The 21,659-nt window shown below is 39.5% G+C and overlaps 1 protein-coding gene across 1 annotated transcript in view; it reads left to right on the top strand.

Annotated features, from left to right (window-relative positions):
• The window catches only part of CYBRD1 (cytochrome b reductase 1), a 43,993-nt gene extending 22,809 nt beyond the window's left edge, over positions 1–21,184 (top strand). Inside the window, exons 3-4 of the mRNA XM_066279368.1 lie at positions 16,700–16,854; positions 17,983–21,184. Of these exons, the coding sequence (XP_066135465.1) occupies positions 16,700–16,854; positions 17,983–18,283 (456 nt within the window). The 3' untranslated portion in view covers positions 18,284–21,184. The remainder of the gene's footprint in view (positions 1–16,699; positions 16,855–17,982) is intronic.
• Positions 21,185–21,659: the final 475 nt, after the last annotated feature.

Below are 21,659 nucleotides of genomic sequence, written 5' to 3'. Positions count from 1 at the left end.
CATAGAGAAGAGCTATATATAGATTTCCACATTCTGTCACTTCTCTTTTCTAGGTTTAATTTATGAAAGTGAAAAGATGAATTTATATCTGTTTCTTTGTTGGATTTTGAAGACTCGGTGTTTATTTTATTTTCCCTTTGTTTTCACTTACTAAAACACATACTTTTGACAACACCATATTTAAACTCACATCAATGGAGTGTGATCAGAATTGGGCTATTCTAGGTCCCTAAAGTAAAGGTAAATTTTAAAAAGTCTTTATGACGTTAACCACTTTGGTGAAAAGTCTTTGTAAACTATGTTAATTTACTTCCCTTCTTTACTTAGTACAGCATATATTCCATATATTCCACTACCATCATTGTGAACTTAAGTCTTCTGTTGATGGAGAAGTAAGAAATGGGAGTGAGTCCATAAAATCAGAAGGCATATTTAAAAATATGTGAATATATGAATATATGTCCTCCCAAAAAAGTACCTCTTATCAGACATTGATTTGTCGTTTTTCTGCTTAAGGCTTTTTGAATGTTAATTAAAGTTAATATCTATATGGACACTGTTAATTGTTTAAATTCGCATTACCACGCCCAGAGGTAGGGATTGGGGAATAGAGAGGTGCCAGACAGGAGAGAAGCCCAGAGAGAACCCTGCATCAAACATGGTCGTCCTGATCGAGAAGGAACAAGGAAGATATCCCAAGTGGGTGGGTGAGCCTAGCTCAGATCTGCTGCCCACGTGGTGATGTTCCTTCAGTGTTCTCAGCCACTGCCACACATCTGAGAGGCAGCTTCCTCACGGCCACCAGCCGGTGGACCCTCTTCCTTAGAGAGTAGTATGGCAGCAGTAAGAAACGTTGACATGCTGACAATTGCTTTGGGGACACTCCTAACTTACTGCCATCTCTTCAGTATCTTTCTCAGCTGTCTCTTGTGCTTCCAGCGGCTTGCCCTCGGGCATTGCTCCACTTCCTGTGCACCGCCTCAGAATGCAGAATTCTAGAGCCTGAGCTCTGGGTGAAGCATTCTGCTTACCTCATGTAGCCCTTTAAGTGGCATAGCCTGTACAGACGCTGAGGACACACAGGTTACACAGCTGATGGCAGAGCTGGGACTCAGACCCAGGTCTGTCCCAGCCCTGAGCCCTCCCCACAAGCATTTGCTTCTGTTGTTCCTGTGATGTCCCCATGATCACTCAGGGTTTGAGCACTCCCTGTGGAGGGCTGTATTTCTGAGGAACCGAGCGGAAACTACCCAGACTCTTCACAGCTCCTGTGCTTCTGAGTGTACTGGCTAAAATGAACTAAAAATTTCCTTTACTGGCTTAGTGAAATGAAAAGGCATTCTTTAACATCTGGAGAGATGTGCACCTGAATATTAACACTGTTGATCTCTAGGTAGCTGGATTCCAGTTGATTATTTTTCTTTTTACTTTCTGAATCTTCTAAATACACATGTATTTCTTAAATAGTAATGCTGATGATAATAATAATAAGCTTTAAAAGCTAAAAAAGCTTTCTATACCAGATATGCCCTTTTTAATTAGTATATTTATGCTTTTTAATTTGGATTTTATAATAAATTTATACTTTTCTCTATATCTTAATATGTAAAATTAAAATATATCTAGCTTTTAGCAACATGAGAATACTTAGTTTAAAATCTATGGGTCTTAGCGAAAATGGTTCTCAGAAAAATATAAACTTTGGTGGGAAGAAAACTTAAAGATACATAAACTAAGTGTTCACTTTAGAAACTAAAAAAGAATAGCAAAAAACCCAGGAAAAATAAAGACTTCCCTCTCCAAAAAGCTATAAACAATTATACTAGCATTTACTATTTCTGCCATGACAAATTACCACAAACTTAGTGGCTTAAAACAACACATATTATATTTATTACCTCACAGTTTCTGTATACCAGAAGGCTGGGTTGGCTTGGCTGGTTTCTCTGCTCTGGGTCTCGCAAGGCCAAAATCAAGATGTTGGTTGGCCTGGGCTCTTATGGGTAGACTTTGGGTACAGTCGGCTTGCAGGTTGATTCAGGTTATTGGCATAATCCAGTTCCTTGCAGTTGTAGGACTGAGGTACCTGGTTCCTTGTTGGCTGTCAGCTGAGGATTGTCCTCAGTTCCTATAGTCCTCTCTGTGTTCCCCTCCATCTCATCGCCAGCAGTGTTTCACTGACTCCATCTCAAAGGCTTGATGCCTCTTTGATACCTTCTTCCTTCTCATCTTTTTTTCCTCCAGCAAGAGAAAGTTCTCTGCTTTTAAAAAGGCTCATGTGAGTAGATTGAGCTACTCAGGTAATCCAGGATTATCTCCCAATCATAAAAATCTATAACCTTAATTACATTTGCAAAGTGTCTTTTACCAGTAGCATAATATATTCACAGTGTCCAAGGATTATGGCATGGATATATTTTGAGAAGGGGAGGGAGTCTTGATTCAGCCTATCACAATTATAAATAAAAAGTAGAAGAAATAATAAATGCAATTAAAAGCTGGTTCTTTAAAAAACTAAAGTAAACTAGATAAAACCTTATAAACATGATTTTAGAGAAATGAAATATGCAGCATTCAGAACGAGAAAGAAATATAATCATAGATATAAATAATACTTTAAATTAGGGTAAATGATTAAATTTTAATATATGATAATATACTTTAAAATCTTAAAGAAAGAAAAATGGATTACTTTCTTGCCAAATATAAACTATCAAATTTGACCCAAGAATATCTGAAAAACCTAAACAGACCAATGGCATTAGATGAAATTAGTAAGGTCATTTGAAATATATCACTAAAAAAAGACATTTAGGTCCAGATTGTTTTACACTTTTGACCTCTAAGAAACAGAAACTTTAAACTATTTCAGTACACTGGAAGAGAACAAACATTTTTACTAACATCCAACAGCAACCATCTGCTTAACTAAATACTATGAAATACTGAAGATATTTCTATTAAAAAATAAATAAGGCACCTGACCAGGTGGTGGCACAGTGGATAATGTGTTGGACTGGGATACAGAGGACCCAGGTTCAAAACCCTGAGGTCAGTGGCTTGAGCGTGGGCTCACTGGCTTGGGTGCTGGATCGCTTGCTTGAGTGTGGGATCATAGACATGACCTCATGGTCACTGGCTTGAAGCCCAAGGTCTCTGGCTTGAGCCCAAGGTCACTGGCATGACCAAGGAGTCACTTGCTCTGCTGTAGCCCCCCAGTCAAGGCATATATGAGAACACAATCAATGTTCTAAGGTGCAGCAAGGAAGAATTGATGCTTCTCGTCTCTCTTCCTTCCTGTCTTTCTGTCCCTATCTGTCCTCTCTATCTCTGTCACAAAAAGTAAATAACTAAATATATAAATCATAGATATTTGTTACCATTGTTATTCAACTTTGTTTTAAAGGTTTTAGCTAATGTGCAAGGTAATGAAAAAAAATTTGTATAAATAATAGAAAATTTGTTGAAGTAGTGCACCAAAGTTGGAGGACTTAAACTCCCATATATCAAGATTTATTAAAAAGCTACTATAATTATGGTGTTGATGCTAAGATAGAGAAATAGCCCAGTAAATTGGATTAAAGAGGCCAAAACCAAACATACACATAAATATGGTGACTTGATTTATGACGTGTTAAGTGACATTGCAAAGCAATGGGAAAAGAATATACTTGTCGATAAATGATGCTCAGTCAACTGTATAGCCATATAAAAATAATATGAGTCTGACTCCAAGTTGACACTAAAGCATTTCCAAATGGACTGTAGATCTAAATGTAAAGGGGAAAACTGTGAGTTTTGGGGAGAAACCAAAGAATGTCTTAATGATTTTGGGGGGATAGGCAAATAATTTTAGGACAGAAAAATAATTAATTTTGAATGCAAATTTGATATATTCTTTTAAATTAAATATCCTAAATTAAGAAAGCAAGAAGACAAGTCTTAAGAGTAGTCTTATTTGTGTAAGGAGCCGTCATCAAGCGTGACTGAAGAACAACCTAGGAAAGCTCTGACCCTCACAGGAACTGAAGGCAAGAAAGAACATCGGTTGTTGGCATTGCGGGACAAAACCTGAAGGCCCTAGCAGAGGATAAGCACAGGAGAGCGCCTGCCTGATGTGTGTCACAGCAGTGGGGTCACCCAGGGAGACAGCAGTGGGGACACCCAGGGAGACAGCAGTGGGGACACCCAGGCTAGGGGGTGGCCGCTCCCCCTCCTGTCATTTCCAGGTGGTGTAGAGCAGAGGTGTCACCTTGATCAGAACACAGATGGCGAGAGTCTACACATAAACTACAACATATCTCAAGCCCTTAGCTTGTCCTGTTTCCAACACGAGTGGTAGTCAGTCCAAAGCAGTGTATCACCTTGATTCTGGTGGCCGTTACAGAGGCCTGGGGGACAGATCTGCTCAGCAGACTGGAATCAGAGATAGCCTACTGGGATGAGGGCCTGGCCCCCGGGCCTGGGGATGACTCCACAGGTGCAGGTCCCAGAGCTTCTGGAGGCACCTGATGGAACCTAGGTGAGTGTGGGTGTTAAAGGAACGTAGAAAACTCCGAAGGAGAGAAACAGGGACTGTGATATACCCAGCGAGTATGGCACTGCCGGCCCCGGCTTATCCCAGGCACTTTGGGCAGATTTAGAAAATTTCCAAGCAGATGCTTGTATTGGGGTCCCCTGAGGGAAAATCCTGATCCCTCCATTTGCCTGCATCTATAAGTGGTACTGGAGATAAAACTAACATCACTCACTTTTAGATTGGATATGAGAGGTGAGAAAAACTCAGGGTCTTGGCTTGAGTGAAATGGATAGTCACTGAGATGGGAAGCCGGGGACAGAAAGAGATTTTAGGGAAGGAATAAGTATTTTATGGAAGTAGAGAAAACAGGGAGAGGTTAGGAAAGTGTAAAACTAGAGTTATAAGATATAAGAGGCCTGAGTATCAAATGTAAAATGTGGTGATAGCACTGTATTGCATAATTGAAATGTTAAGAGACTAGAACTTGTATTAACAATGACAAATAAGATAAATACATGAGTTGAGGAATGTGTTATTTAACTAGATAAGGGGTTGGGAGCCTTTTTGGCTGAGAGCCAGGAACGCCACATATTTTAAAATGTAATTCCGTGAGAGCCATACAACAACCCGTGTACATTATGCATTATCCAATAAAAATTTGGTGTTGTCCCAGAGGACAGCTGTGATTGGCTCCAGCCACTCGCAACCATGAACATGAACGGTAGGAAATGAATGGATTGTAATACATGAGAATGTTTTATATTTTTTAAGTTATTATTTTTTTTATTAAAGATTTGTCTGCGAGCCAGATGCAGCCATCAAAAGAGCCACATCTGGCTCGCGAGCCATAGGTTCCCGAACCCTGAACTAGATGGAGGGAATCCTTTCACATTGTATACCATTGTATATGCATATCAAATCATTATGAAGTACACTTCAAATACCTTATAATTTTAAATGTCAGTTATACTTCAATAAAGCTGAAATTTAAAAACTGAAAAAAAAATAGAAAACTTGACCATTTTTTCTGTCTGGAGATCAAATAATATATGTCTAAAAACCCAAGAGATGATTATAAGTAATAAGAGAATTTGGAAGGGTGATTGGATATAAGATAACCATGCATAATCCAATAACTTTTGCCAATACAAGAATAACCACTTAGAATATAAAGTATAGGCCCTGGCCTACTGGCTCAGCAGTAAAGCATCGGCCTGGTATGGGGAAGTCTCGGGTTCAATTCCCAGTCAGGGCAAACAGGAGAACAACCATCTGCTTCTCCACCCCTCCCTCTCCCCCTTCTCTCTCTCTCTCACTCTCTCTCTTTCTCTCTTTTTTCCCCTCCCACAGTCATGGCTCAAATGAACAAGTTGGACCCAGATACTGAGGATGGCTCCATGGCCTTGCCTCAGGTGCTAAAATAATTCTATTGCCGAGCAACGGAACAGCAGCTGGAGATGGGTAGAACATCAGCCCCAGATGGGGGTTGCTGGGTGGATCCCAGTCCAGGTGCATGCGGGAGTTTGTCTCTCCACTTCCCTGCCTCTCTCCTGATAAGAAAAAAAAGTGAGAGAATATGTTTATAATATGGATTTTTTTAAAAAAGCTATAAAATACTTAGGAATAAAATGAACAATTAGGATATAAGAACTATGAATAGAATATGTAAAATACTATAAAATTTTATTGAGGCCCTAGCCAGTTGGCTCATTGGTAGAGTGTCAGCCCAGCATGTGGATATCCCTGATTCCATTCCCAGTCAGGGCACACAGGAGAAGCAACCATCTGCTTCTTCACCCCTCCCACTCCTCCCTCTCTCTCTCTCTCCCTCTCTCTCTCTCTCCCTCTCTGTCTCTCTCTCTCTCTCTTTCTCTCTCTATCTCTATCTTTCTCTCTCTTTCTCTCCCATCCCACAGCCATGGCTTGATTGGCTCCAGCAAGTTGGCCCCAGGTGCTGAGAATGGCTCCATGGCCTCCACCTCAGGTGCTAAAAATAGCTTGGTTGCAACAGAGCAATGCCCCAGGTGAGCAGAGCATCACCCCATAGGGCAAGGGTCCCCAAACTTTTTACACAGGGGGCCAGTTCACTGTCCCTCAGACTGTTGGAGGGCCGGACTATAAAAAAAACTATGAACAAATCCCTATGCACACTGCACATATCTTATTTTAAAGTAAAAAAACAAAACGGGAACAAATACAATATTTAAAATAAAGAACAAGTAAATTTAAATCAACAAATTGACCAGTATTTCAATGGGAACTATGCTCCTCTCACTGACCACCAATGAAAGAAGTGCTCCTTCTAGAAGTGCGGCGGGGGCCGGATAAATGGCCTCGGGGCCGCATGTGGCCCGCGGGCCGTAGTTTGGGGACCCCTGCCATAGGGGCTTGCCATGTTGATCTCGGTTGGTGCGCATGCCATAGTCTCTCTGCCTTCCCTGCTCTCAACTAAAAAAAAAATTATATTGAAAAACAAAACATTGTATGATTAGGAGATTCCATGTTACTAAAAAAGAAAAATTGCCTGATTAGGTGGTGGCGCAGTGGATAGAGCGTCGGACTGGGATGTGGAGGATCCAGGTTCTAGACCCCGAGGTCACCAGCTTGAGCGTGACCTCATCTGGTTTGAGCAAGGCTCACCAGCTTGAGCCCAAGATCTCTGGCTCGAGCAAGGGGTCACTCGATCTGCTGTAGCCCCCCAGGTCAAGACACATATGAGAAATCAATCAATGAGCTAAGGAGCTGCAACGAAGAATTGATGTTTCTCATCTCTCTCCCTTCCTGTCTGTCTGTCCCTATCTGTCCCTCTCTCTCTCTCTCTGTCTCTGCCACACAAAAAAAAATTAAAAAAAGAAAAATTAACGTAGATATATCTTTCCCTCTTCACCTAATATTTACGCTTAATATGCCGTTAACTTTTAGCCCACTGGAAGTCTTAAATTTTATGCAGAAGAACAAATATTACAGGATAACCATGGAAATTTTGAAAAAGAACTGAAGGGAGACCAGTCTTATTAAAAACAAGCTGTTAACACAGGAAAATAAATACATTCATGGAAGAACAGAGAGAACAGAAACAGTCTAAGGGTATATGAGAACTTTTTCTATGACAATGATATATCAATTTAGTGGGGAAAGTTTATTTAATAAATGTTACCATCATAACTGACAATCAATTTAGGAGAAATTAAACAAACAGACTCTGTACATCATGCACAAAAAAAGAAAAAAGAATCCAGATAGATTAAGGTCTAAATATAAAACAACCAAGGCCAGTGAAAAGAGATAAATAATTAAGAGGCATATAATTTGTATAATATGAGGTAGGGGGAGGCCATAAGTTTGACCAAAAATTCTAAAAGAAAAGAAATATATACTTACTACATACAATTTAAAAAAATATATTAAACGTGACAAAAGCTATCAGAGTCAATGAACACTACACAAAGAAATAGGAAAATAATCACATCAGGTGTTAAGGGTTAATGTGTTTAATGTACAAAATTCCTAAAAAATAAAATAAAAAGGCAACCTAATAGAAAAGTGAACAAAAGATTTGAATAAGCAGTTTAAAGAAGGAAAAATTAATCTCCACTAAGATGATAAAATGTCCAACTTTACTAAAAAGTTAGGGAATAGAAATGTAAAGTCATTTCTCCCCCTGTGACTGACAGAACAGTGAACAAGAACATTTACTGTTGCCATGGATGTGAGATTGAGGGCGCTGTCTTACACTTGCTGGTGAGAAACGGAATTGTCACAAAATTTTAGGGAAGTAGTTTGTTAATACCTATCGATTTAGCAATTGCACATTCGGGCGGGAGCAGGCATAAAACACTGTCACATAAGGAACTCTAAGAATGCTTCAGTGTAGCATTGTTTGTATGATAGGCAGGAGTCAGGAAGCACCCTAAATGCCCAAATAAGGGAATGATTGGTTAAATAATTTGTGGTAAAATCCATACTGGTGGCTATTATACAGCTATTACAAAAAATGTAGCTGTATCTACTGATAAATATGAAATCCATGTATACTTGAGTGTAAAAAATTCTTAAGAGTAATGTGTATAGAAAATGCCATTTTGGAGTAAAAAAAAGGAAAAACACGTATATGTGTAGATGTGTAAAAGAGGGTGGGGGGACATAGCAAACTCCTGTTATGGTGGGGCAGTGAGATGGGTTGGAAGGATTATTAATTTTTAAATTTATCTTGTTTGACTTGACCATGTACCTCTTTTGTTTGAAGTAGAAGTAAATCTCATTACATAAAAAGTATACATACATAACTTTTTAAACTAAATTAAGTAAACAGTCCACTCACCACAGCTGTGAACACTCATGTCACCCTTGGTGCCTTCTGGTTGTTTTTTCAGGAACCAAGTGAATGGTTTTCTATTCCTATTGTGAAAAAAAATGACTACATTCCAGCTGTATTTTGTTCTTGTTGTTGCATAAAAGCTGTTTTTAAGTATGTGCATTGCTTATTCATGCAAGTAACAGAACAACAGATCAGCCTGGTATGCTCAGAAAGAAATATAATGGGAAAAAAAATTTTTCCCCCAATGGAAAAAAAACAAATGTAAGCTTATTTCTTCACTTGTGATAGGAGCTAAGCTCTGTCCTTATTATGATTTACAGAGATTCCTGCTTCCATATTTTATTTTATTTTATTTTATTTTATTTGTGAGAGAGAGAAAGAGAGACAGACAGGGACAAACAGACAGGAAGGGAGAGAGATGAGAAGTATCAATTCTTCGTTGAGGCACCTTAGTTGTTCATTGATTGCTTTTTCATAAGTGCCTTCACTGGGGGGTCTTCAGCCAAGCCAGTGGCCCCTAGCTCAAGCCAGTGACCTTGGACTTCAAACCAGCTACCTTTGGGCTCAAGCCAGCGATTATGGGTTCATGTCAATGACCCCATGCTCAGGCTCGTGAGCCCATGATCAAGCCAGATGTACCCCTGCTCAACCCGACAACCTCAGGGTTTTGAACCTGGGTCCTCAGTGTCCCAGGCTGATGTTCTATCCACTGCACCACCGCCTGGTCAGGACTGCCTCCATATTCTTAGTTGCAAAAATGCATGAGCCATAAAAATACACTTTTGACAGAAATGTGTTTCTATCAGATTTCTTAGGTTAAGAATAAAAAGGAGAAGTAGTTTCTCTTTCTGAACAAGCCAAGTTCTAAGTGGAGGTTCTCCTAGCTGCCACCGTGGGTGGAGAGCAGGAAGTTGCACATAGAACAAGGGAAGCACCCTGCTTGCAGCTTGGTTACAAAGCCACAGGTGCTGTGCACTTCACTCACAAAAGCTAATGGTGTGCAGATCATTCATCCAAGCTTGTGAGATCAGTGGGCACTCCCCGCTCAGTATGACCCAAGAAACAAACCTGCCACAGAATATGAAGAGCATGGGAGAGACTGTCAAAAGTTTATCATCTCCCTTTAGTGATACTGGATCTGGTTTAGCCATGATGTGCAAAGTCAGACCTTACTTGCCAAATGAAGCCAGTGTCTAGGTTGTTTCCGTAAATAGAGAAGGAGAGAAGGGGGGAGGCAAACAAACAACCAAAAAGAGCTGAAAGTTCTTCACATTTCCTCATGTATATCTATGGATTATAAAGCATTTCAAGTGTAAAATTCTTTTCTACTTGTAAGATCTAGCCTCTGGGGCAGTTTTTAAAAACAACAGGCCCTGGCCAGTTGGTTCAGTGGATAGAGCATTGGCCTGGTGTGCAGAAGCCCCGGGTTCCATCCGCAGTCAGGGCACACATGAGAAGCAACCATCTGCCTCTCTTTCCCTCCCTCTCCCCCTTCTCCTTCTCTCCTTCCAGCCAGTGGTTTGACTGGTTTGAGCATTGGCCCTGGGCACTGAGGATAGCTCAGTTGATTCGAGTATTGGCCAAGACCCGGGTTGCCAGGTGTATCCCAGTCAGGGCACATGCGGGAGTCTATCTCTCCTCTCACTTAAAAAAGAAATAATAATAGCCCTAGCCTGTTCGCTCAGTGGTAGAGTGTCAGCCCAGCACGTGGATGTCCTGGGTTCAATTCTCAGGGCACACAGGAGAAGCAACCATCTGCTTCTCCACCCCTACCCCTTCTCTCTCTCCCTTCCCCTCTCACAGCTATGGCTCAATTGGCTCAAGCAAGTTGGCCTCAGGCACTGAGGATGGATCCATGACCTCCACCTCAGGTCCTAAAATATGGCTGCAGTTTCAACAAAGCAACAGCCCCAGATGGGCAGAATATCACCCCCTAGTGGGCTTGCTGGGTAGATCCCAGTTGGGGCACATGCAGGAGTCTGTCTTTGCCTCCCCTCCTCTCACTAAAATAAAATAATAATAATAATAAATACAACAAACTTTATTGTGTGTATATTGAAGTTAGGTATCATAATAAAATTAATTGCCATGATTCCTCCATCCAACCTAATTTAGAAAACAGAACCGCTGCCTACCTGATCCTACATCTCTCTACCTATCCCAATCCCTAGAGGTAATCATTTTTCCGAAGTTTTATTTTTCTCATTCTCTGGGGTTTTTAAAATAATTTTATTATATACTGTGAATCCTTAAACAGCACACTGTTTATTTTTGCTTTAACTTTTTAAAATCTCATAATGTATTTTTTTTTCTTGTATTTTTCTGAAGCTGGAAACGGGGAGAGACAGTCAGACAGACTCCCGCATGCGCCCGACGGGGATCCACCCGGCTCGCCCACCAGGGGCGACGCTCTGCCCACCAGGGGGCGATGCTCTGTCCCTCCAGGGCATCCATCTGTCGCGACCAGAGCCACTCTAGCGCCTGGGGCAGAGGCCAAGGAGCCATCCCCAGCGCCTGGTCTTTACTCCAATGGAGCCTCGGCTGCGGGAGGGGAAGAGAGAGACAGAGAGGAAGGAGGGGGGGGGGTGGAGAAGCAGATGGGCGCTTCTCCTGTGTGCCCTGCCGGGAATCGAACCCCAGACTTCTGTACGCCAGGCCAATGCTCTACCACTGAGCCAACCGGCCAGGGCCTCATAATGTATTCTAATGCAACTATGTTTCAGTTCTTTTGCAACCTTTCTTTTCATTGCACTGATTCAACTACATTGTTTCCTCTAGCTTTTACTTTTGTGTTCCATTGTATAAATACCACACATTTATTTATCATTCATTCTCCTGCTTTTAGACATTTGGGTTGTTTTCAATTACAATATTTTCTGTCACCAACAATGCTGCACTGGACATTCAGATACACGTTTCCTGGTTCTCAGATGCAGAGATTTCTCTGGTTGTATACTTAGGAGTGGAATTATAGATTCAGCCTGAAAAAATCATGCTGAATTGTTTTCCAAAGTGGTTCACCCCAATTATGTTCCTGTCAGCAGCGTGTAAGGGTTTCCATATGGCACATCCTTGTCAACATGCCTACTTTTCACACATTCTAATTGTTGCCAAACTAGTATGTGATGTCTTCTTATGGTTTTAGTGTTCATTTCACTGATTACTTATGTTTCTCTTCTAAGAAACACCTGTTTGTGTCTTTTGTCCATTTAAAAAATGAGTTTCTTTTCCTTGTCCTTGAAGATGTGTAGGAGTTCTGTGTCAAATTCCTTTTAATTTATATATATTGCATATATCTTCCAGTTTGAAGCTTGTGCTTTTTCTCTTTTGTTAGTATTTTTTTTGTTATAAATTCTTGATGTTAATAAAACAAATTAATCATTTTTCTTTTAAGGTTATTTTGTTTTATTTTGGTGACTTGTTTATGAAATTCTTCTTTACCCTGAAGTCAAAACAGGTCCTCAGGTTCTCCTGACATAGGTCAGAAACTGTGTGGCGGGGCCCAGAACAATGTGGTTTCGTGGGCCCTTCTGGTGATTCGGATGCACTCTAATGTTTGAGAACCATCAGTCTCAGAGAAAAGCCCAAAAATGGTCAAAAGGTTACATCAGTGACATTAATGAAAAATCTTAATTTCTCGTATGTTTTTCTATTGAGTATTAAAGTTTTGTCTTTGATCTTTAAGTACTTAATTCACATGGAATTCATCTGGAATTAACTTAGTGTAGGATGTGATGTTGCGATCCAACTTCACTTCTGTTTGAATCAACTGTGTCCCCAGCACCATTTATTCAGTTGTCCCTGTCCTTGCCACTGACCTGCAATGCCAGTTTATCTTATATCTTTTCCTCTGCACAATATAGAATTGAAAAGTATAGAAGAATTGAAGCATATAGAAATAGGTAGCAGTATTGAAGAAGTACAGAATAGAAAGAAATTAGAATCTTGATTGGTTCCTATTTTGAAGAGAATGCTTCTAATAGTTTACTATTGAGGAGAGATGCTTCACATTTCTTCCTGTTGCAGTTTGTGAAAAGGGTTTTGTTTTTCTTTTTGAGTCACAAATGGATGTAGAATTTTATTGAATGCTTTTTTGTGTCTGTTGAAATGAAGTTTTTTTTTCTTTAATCTATTAATGTTGTTAGTTACTACATCCACAGACTTTCTAATGTTAAACTTGGGTGAATTAAATACAGTTTTATTTGTCTCAGGATTCTCTTTTGCTCTCTGAAATATCCAGATTCTTATCTTCTGTTGTTTTATTTGTGTGCTGATTAGGCTTCTCAGAAATGTCATTTCACAACTTCATGACTGACCTCTGGTTTTTTCCTTGCTCAGATCCAGAAAGCAGGTAGTGTTTAACATCTCAGGACTTGGAATCAGGATGACCTCAGTTTGAATTATGTTTGTCTATTTTGACAAGTTACTAAACGTTTTTGGACTGTTTGCTCACCCCAAAATGGAGGCTTTTGATACATTCTTCACATCATAAGAAAGCCAAATAATACATGGAAAGGCTCAGTGTAGGGTTTAAGATACTGGAATGATGGTCAGTTGTTGTTATTAGAAATGTAGGTCTTTGATAGGCTTCTCTATGACCTGAAGATGGCATTTTATGTTTCTACTGTAGATCACAGGTACCTTAATGCAGTGATTTTCGAGCTTTTTTGAGCCGCAGCACATTTTTTATATTTACAAAATCCTGGGGCACACCACCTACCAAAATGACACTCTAACACAGTACATATTATACATATAGTTAATAATATAGTTTCTAAATGTATTTATACTCACTTAGTGTGAAACCTGGGCCTGTTTCGATGAACACAAAAGGGATATCCTGGCAGGAATGGTAGAAAGACACACACGAAGCTCTTCCTCAACAGTTCTCAGTCTCTCTCTGTTTTTAGTTTTTATCGCAGTCAAGCTTGATAAGCTCAGCTCACATAGATTTGTGGTTGAAAACGGGAGCAATGTCAAAATAGCTTTGTTGGCCAGAATGGGGAACTCCTTGGCAACAGATAACCAAAAACTGTCCAAAGGAAGATCAGCGAACTTTACCTTTAAAGCTAGATAACATTGTGATGCATTGTATATCACCCTCTGCGGGGGCCTCTTTTAAAAAGAAAAAGGTCAAATATCTATATACACCATCAGGATAGACATAACCAGCTGAGGCTGAGAGTTCATCTAGTTGTGGCAACATTTACCTCCAGTCCTGACCAGGATTAGAAATCGGGACCATGGGGAGGAGTAGCAGCTTCAACTACTCGCAGCCACACAATGACAAGTGCACGGCAGCCCGAGCGGGGACCTTCCTGGGTGTGGATGAGAGGCGGCCTACTATTGGTTCATCGCTAGTGGTCGGGATGAATCCTAGAAGGTGATTGGTCAGTGAGCATTCCCTGTGCCTCCACTCTTCCTGTCGCTGATAGCTGGAGGGATTGTGAGGGGAATGTTTATGTTTGGATGGAGGTGGCTGTTGGCGGGCCGGATAAATAGCCTCCGTGGGCCGTAGTTTGGGGACCTATGTTTAATTTCCCCACGGCACACCTGGCCATGTCTCACGGCACACTAGTGTGCCGCGGCACACTGGTTGAAAAACACTGCCTTAATGGACGAGAACTTCATTTATTGTCAGTGAAATTTTATTCATGAATCCAATTATTTATTCTACAGAGTTAATTACCTATTATGTATTGGTACCTTGCTAGGCTGTGGGTGAAACATTGTTTCACAAGACAAGCATGGGCCCAAAGAGACATGCTCTCTGCCCACATGAAGCTTACAAGTTGGTGGGCAGGGTGTATATTGAGTGTTCTGGGAGAGCTCTCTTATGGTAGAGTGGGTAAAGGAAGTCAGACCAAGACTTGAAGTCATGAGCTTGGTGGTGAACAGGGAAAGAGTATGTAGAATAGAATGTGGGTAAAAGTTTGCTTTCTCTGAGGAATAGGAAGGAGGTCAGGCTGCCTGGAGTAGGGTACAGAGGATGAATTGGATACTGAACAGGAGTAAATGCAAAAAAAAATACTTGAAGGCATTTACAGATGTTCAAATGAGAAATGATAGTGTCAGCCTGACCTGTGGTGGTGCAGTGGATAAAGCGTTGACCTGGAACGCTGAGGTCTCCAGTTTGGAACCCTGGCTTTGCCTAGTCAAGGTACATATGGGAATTGAAGCTTCCTTCTCCTCCCCCCTTCTCTCTCTCTCTCTCTCTTCCATATCTAAAATGAATAGATAAAATCTTTAAAAAGAGAGAGAGAAAGAAATGATAGTGTCTTGGACAGGTAGCAGCAGCGAGAAAAGTGGATGTTTCTAATGGTATTTAGGCCTGACCTGTGGTGGCGCAGTGGATAAAGCGTCAACCTGGAAACGCTGAGGTTGCCGGTTCAAAACCCTGGACTTGCCTGGTTGGGGCACGTATGGGAGTTGATGCTTTCTGCTCCTCCTCCCCTTCTCTCTCTCTCTTTCTCTCTCTCTCTCTCTTCTCTCTATAATGAATAAAAATAAATAAAAATCTTAAAAAAAAAACTAAGCTCTAGTGGTATTTAGGTGGTCAACTTAATGGGATTTGGAAAAGAAATGACATTAAGGAATAAGAGAATCACTTGCAGGCTTGAGCAAATGGGTGGATGAGAAAGAAAACATTAAAAGGGGAGAAGAGGTTTGAGGAGTGTCAATGCTTTTGAGAAGTCATAGAAAATAAAGTCTGAAAACTGTCCATTAAGTTTAGGGACCTGAAAGTAAATGATGACTCTGAAGTAACATTCTGAATCACCAAGGAGTCTCTTCTGAACCATTTCTAACGTATTCAGGCATTTTCACCATTAAGTGGACAATATAATATGCAAACCAGCCTATCAAATGCATTTTTTGATTACTGTCCATTTGTTATCATTGCCTATGCATTGATTCTAAACATGTTTTAGGGCCTCAGACCCCTTTTGTCTCCATTCTCTTAGCATCTCCATCAGGAAAGATAAATGGGGTATTAGTGTTTCTTCCCATTGTCCTCTTCTCATACTTGTTTTAATAGGATGGTAGATCCTAAACAGGTACTTGAAAAAATATCCTTTTAAACTTAAATAAGTCATCTTTATTTTCTTGAAAAGAAAAGGATACTTAACAGGCAACAATAAAATAGAAGATGTTAAGATTTCAGTTTACGTAGGAATCTTGCTCGCTTCTCTGCAGAGAAGTACTTTACTAGGGAATCAGTTAACAAGGAAATGAAGACAACTCATTTCTTCCTCATAAAACAAAATTGTCAACTAATTTCCATGTAGTTTTTTAGGTTGAACTGACTGAATGTGTCCTGTTGTATTTAGTTTTAATGACTTAAAATTTTTTTTATTTCCCTTACTACTTAGCAACTTTAAGTAAATTGATAAAAACAAACAAGAAAGTACTGAAATGTTCACTGTAGCCTTGTTAGTTTAATACTAGTTTAATGTTCACTGTAGTCTTGTTAGTTTAACTCCTGGAAATAGGAATATCTATAAATAAAGAACTGAATAATTTCTGTTACATCCTTAAAATAGAATATTAGCCATTAAAAAGAATAAACTAGATAATCATATGTTGATATGAAAAAATAAAACACAACATGCAAAACAAATATGTCTAGACACATTTATATAGGCACAAAAATTTTCTGAACGGATACTTTAGAAGGTGATAATAAGTGTTACCTTTGAGTAGTGGAACTGCAGTGAGGAAACTTACTTTTCATTTTATGCCCTTAGTTCTATATGAAATGTGTTCTCATTTTTGCACATGTTGCTGTTAAAATAACAATTTTTAAAATGACTGCAGTTAAAACTTAAAATTAAATAATAACCTTTTCATTTGTTCCTGTTTAGCTTTTCCTAGGTTTTTTCATCTTTCTGCTTCCTATAGCTCCACTTTCTCTCCGAGCAGTTCTCATGCCCATCCATGTTTATTCTGGACTTCTCATCTTTGGAACAGTGATTGCAACAGTACTGATGGGACTGACTGAGAAACTGATATTCTCCTTGTAAGTTACATAGTTTTCCTAATTATATACTTAAGCTATAAAATGTTAAAATATTGTTGCCTGACCAGTGGTGGTGCAGTGTGGATTGAATGTCAGCCCCAGACATTGAGGGCTCTTGTTGGAAACCCACAGGTCGTAGGCTTGAGCTCAGGGTCTCCGGCTTGAGCAGGGTATCATCCACATAATCCCAAAAGCCACTGGCTTGAAGCCCAAGGTCACTGGCTTGGTTTGAGGACCCCCTCTCCTGGTCAAGTTACATATGAGAAGGAAACAATAAACAAATAAAGTGAAGCAGCTACAAGTTGAGGCTTATCTCCCTCCCTTCCTGTCTTTAAATACTTATTCATTGGAAAGAGCTAATAAAATGTAACAAAAATTTTTAAATGTTAAACATTTAAAACTTTAAATATTTATTCTGCCCTGGCTGGATAGCTCAGTTGGTTAGAAGATTGTCCCGAAGTTCAGAGGTTGCTGGCTCGACTCCTGTTCAGGGCACATACAGGAACAAATTAATGTTCCTGTCTCTCTCTCTCTCTCCCTTTCTCTCTCTCTCTCTCTCAAATCAATAAAATAAACATGAAAAATAATAGTTATTCTTAAAACATTTATATTACACATACTATTATATAACATTGTACATCATCATAATAATAATAATATGCAATTTATTATGTTATACAATATAACATTACTAAATGCTTGAAGAAGGACCAAAAAGACCATCAAATTGTACTACTCTTAAAACAACTATAAAATAAAAAAATAAAGTAAATTTAGAAAAAATTTATTGAAATTATGCATGCCCTTACAATATTTTTGATGTATGTGTTTTTATTAATTGTAATAACGATGTATGTACATTTTTATATCATCTTTTTTTCATTTTTTAAGTGATACAGGTGTTCCAGATGCTATTTATTTTCATACTAATGCTTTTTTTTTTATAACAATTTCATACTGTTCCCTTGAGTGAATTATAGCATAAATTTCTTCTTGCTGTCAAACTTTAAGAGAATTTACATTGAAGCTATACCAACGTGCATTTGAGCAGATAAATTCAAAACTGTTTGGCATGTTGCTGTTTCATTCTATTTGTAATTGGACACTGTCTTTTTTTCTTTTTTGTAGGAAGGACCCTGCCTACAATACATTGCCACCAGAAGGTGTTTTTGCAAATACCCTCGGTCTTCTGATCCTGGTGTTTGGGGCCCTCATTTTTTGGATAGTCACCAGACCACAATGGAAACGTCCTAAAGAACCCAATTCTGTCCTCCTTCAACCGAACGGAGGCGCTCTGGAGGGAGTGGAAAGCGCCATGGCGATCAACTTCGGCAGCATGGGCAAGTCGGATTCCGAGTTAAACAACGAAGCGGAAGCCAGGAAGAGAAACGTCGTCTTTGATGAGGCCGCGCAGAGGTCCACCATGTAAAATGTGGCAGAGGTGTAGCTGTGTAGCTTGGCTTTTAAAAACTAGCTCTACGGCTTAGGTTCTCCTATTGGGCCATAAGATGATTATGCTCCATAAAATTAATATTTGTTTTCACCATAAAGTAGGATTTCTTGAAAAGAGTTTATGCTGACCGAGGCCTGTGAACTTACCTGAATTATATAGAAAGGAGATGGCCAGTGTGAATGATAACGGCTGTAAACTGTGGTTCTGTTACCTCTTTTGAGGACCGAAGCCTCCTGGGCCTGGCGGAGAACAGACTCTCACAGTGTATAGCTGGTTGGTCAAGTTTTTCCAAAACTCAACTTAGTCCCACGGCTTTCCTGGGGTTTGGTATGTATAATGATCCACAATCCACACCTCATCAGGATGAGAATATGCCTGAATTCTTAAGCCGCATAAACTGCTCTACTAACCAACCTCAAAAGAGCACTTTTTCTCGAGTTTCTGTTTTTATTTTTTAGAAATACTTGCATGGCACTTACTATATACCAGACACTATTCTAAGCCCTTTATACATATTAGCTTATTCAATCCTCAGACAAACCTTATGAAGTAGGTGCTATTATTATCTTCACTGTACAGATGACAGTTGGAGCCCAGACCGGTTAGTAACTTGCCCCAAGGTCATAAGTGGTGGAACTGAGATTAAAACCTGCCAGTCTGGTTCCTCTTACTCTGTCCTTGATTGAGTCTAACCACTTCACTATGCTATTTTTTTTTCTGTTTTATGCTAATTTGCACCTACTTTGACCCTCCCCTGAATAAATTCCAATTGCTGGAGGGCAATCGAGTTGTCCCTGTTCGCATTCTCTTTTCCACGACAGATTCCTCCTCAGATAATGGAAGGAAAGAGCCCAGCCCTGCCCGAGAATAGATCTGTGTACCCTTCCTCCCTCTGCCAACAAGCCAGGGTCTACCTTGATGCCTCTTTGTTAAAATTATGTCTTGATGACAAAAGTTTGGGTAGCTTTCCAGATAATTAATTCCCACTGTTTTTTCTTCATGGTTTCAGCTGCTGAACAGTGAGGGGTTTGAAGATAGGAGACACTTACTGCATGGTCCACCCTTCCCGAGTAAGGTGGGATGTCAGGGCATAGCTTGGGCTCTGTGTTCCTAGCAGGGAACTGAGACTCAGAGGTGAAAACTCTTGTGCACGGAGACCTCTCTGGGCTGACTTAAATGAAAACCTGGGGTACTGCCTGTGCTGAAATGATGTTTTTCATTTTGGGGTCAATTTTTGGTTTCCTTGCAGTGTTAAACTGTAGCATTTTAATGTGGATATGGATAAAAACCTTACAGTTTTATACCGAACACACTTGACCTTTTAGGTGTTTGGTGGATTTCCTTTTGAGATAAGTACTAATTACTTCTATAGATTAAATATTGAATACAGTCCATCACATTCCTTAAGCTGCGTGGATCACCCTTCAAGATTTCCTCGCCAAAACACTGTTTTCCTCTTATGTAATTCTATTCCCCAAATTGGTAACAGTGTCAGAAGGACTGCCAGTGCTCGGCTCAGTGCCTAGTAGGCACGATTCAATTTAATATTGGTAGAAGCGTGCTAAGTAGGAGTTATTCTATTGTCACATACAAATGTCTTGATAAATGGATGTCTTATTATATGGAGAGGCCCAGAATTCCAAGAGTTTTGGAGAGAGGGTTCAGTGACAGCCTCTAAAATTGAAACTGCCATTCCATTTTCTATAGGCCAAAAAGGAGGTTGCTAGTGAAAAGCTAATTACGGACCTGGTGCTAGACTATTCTCCATTGCGAAGTATTTGAGCACCGCTCATTTTAGCCCTCTATTTTACCTTTCTTGTGTGCTAATGTGAGGGTAATCTTCCAGATAGAATAGAATCTTCTTTTCTTTCCTTCTCAGCCTTGATGGAAACAATGCACAGAGTAAAATATAATGGGCTTTTTATTCTAATGATAATTGTACCTTTATATTTCAAAAGCCAATATTTTCTACCTAAAGCATCTCTCCCCAAAATATCTCATTAATAAGCCCACAAAAAGAATAGGGGAGAAGAAAGCCTCAGGTATCAATTCCAAAACAATGACTGAGATCTCCACAAATAATTATAGCTTATATCACCTGCAGAGATAATCTGGCTTGGTTTACTCCATAATCTAATTTCAGGGGGAGGGTAAAGCTTTATTTCAACACTCGTGCAAATCAACACTAAAGTCTTTTCTCTGGAAGCATTTATTGAGAAATTCAGATGAATATACTTTTTGATTTGATTTATCTAAAGTGGACAGCTTCCTGTGCTCCTTGTGTCAGACTGAATCCACCCTCCAAAACACTTTCTTTCCTTTTCCTGTGTGGTTTCATTTAGGCTGTGATGATTAGAAACAGCGTCTCAGACCTTATAATCAAATGACAAGGAAGGCAATTGCACCTGTTAAGGGATATTGACAAGTGGTTTCTGTTTTCTAAAGGACCAAATAAAGAAGCTGTCTTGTTTTTAATTAGGCTTTTTTCCCTGCTGAGCTGGAAATTCCAGTGCAATGCTGATTGACCACAACTGCCAAATCTAAAAGCTCAGAGAAATAGAGCTTTATGTTAATTTTACTGCAATATGATAAAATTTTTATCTGGGCAGGACCGTTCTCAGATAATTCCAACAGAAAACTGTTACTGCTATGTCTTTGAGCTACACATAGGGAAGTACAGAAGAAAGAAAACTAATATTCTTTATTCCCTATATTGTACCTGGAAAAGATTTCTATATTTGAATTTGTCTTTTTATCTCAACGCATTTATGCAAAAATATTAACTAGCCTGAATGTTTTAAAATTTTGTAGGAAAAAAATGCATCTATTTTTTCTTGGCTCGTTTTTATATAGTAATAAAAGTTATTTTGGAATCTATTTGTCTCTGGTATCAATTTGTTTAATCTAGTAGGTGTAGGCATTGCTTTAAAAGTTTATTTCCCATGGAATATTTTTCAAGTTTCTTTATTGTAAATGCTGTCAGATTTCTCTCTTCAGTGTACTGTAAATACCATACCTTTAACAATGCTAGAAGGATTAGAATACTGTTTCAAAACCATCCCAGCCTGCTCCGTATAGGATCTGATCGGGGGCCGGGCTGTGTCGTGTAACAGGCAGCCAGATGTAGGCAGCGTCAACAGATGCAGTTTACGTTGGAAAAGCTTGGAAGAAGAACCCATGAAAAGTGCTGCTGATTACAAAACTCTGAGTTACTAGTTACTTCTCCTTGAGAAAGTACATAATTAATAATGGACAAATTTGGGGTTTTTTTATTTCCCGAAAAAGAATGATCTTTAGCATCTAAGTGGTGTCAGTACTCATCTAATTGTAATTGAACCTCTCACTTAGTCTT

This window comes from Saccopteryx bilineata, chromosome 5 (genome assembly GCF_036850765.1).
Source record: "Saccopteryx bilineata isolate mSacBil1 chromosome 5, mSacBil1_pri_phased_curated, whole genome shotgun sequence".
NCBI classification, from domain to species: domain Eukaryota; kingdom Metazoa; phylum Chordata; class Mammalia; order Chiroptera; family Emballonuridae; genus Saccopteryx; species Saccopteryx bilineata.
This window is presented reverse-complemented; position numbering and strand designations above follow the sequence as displayed.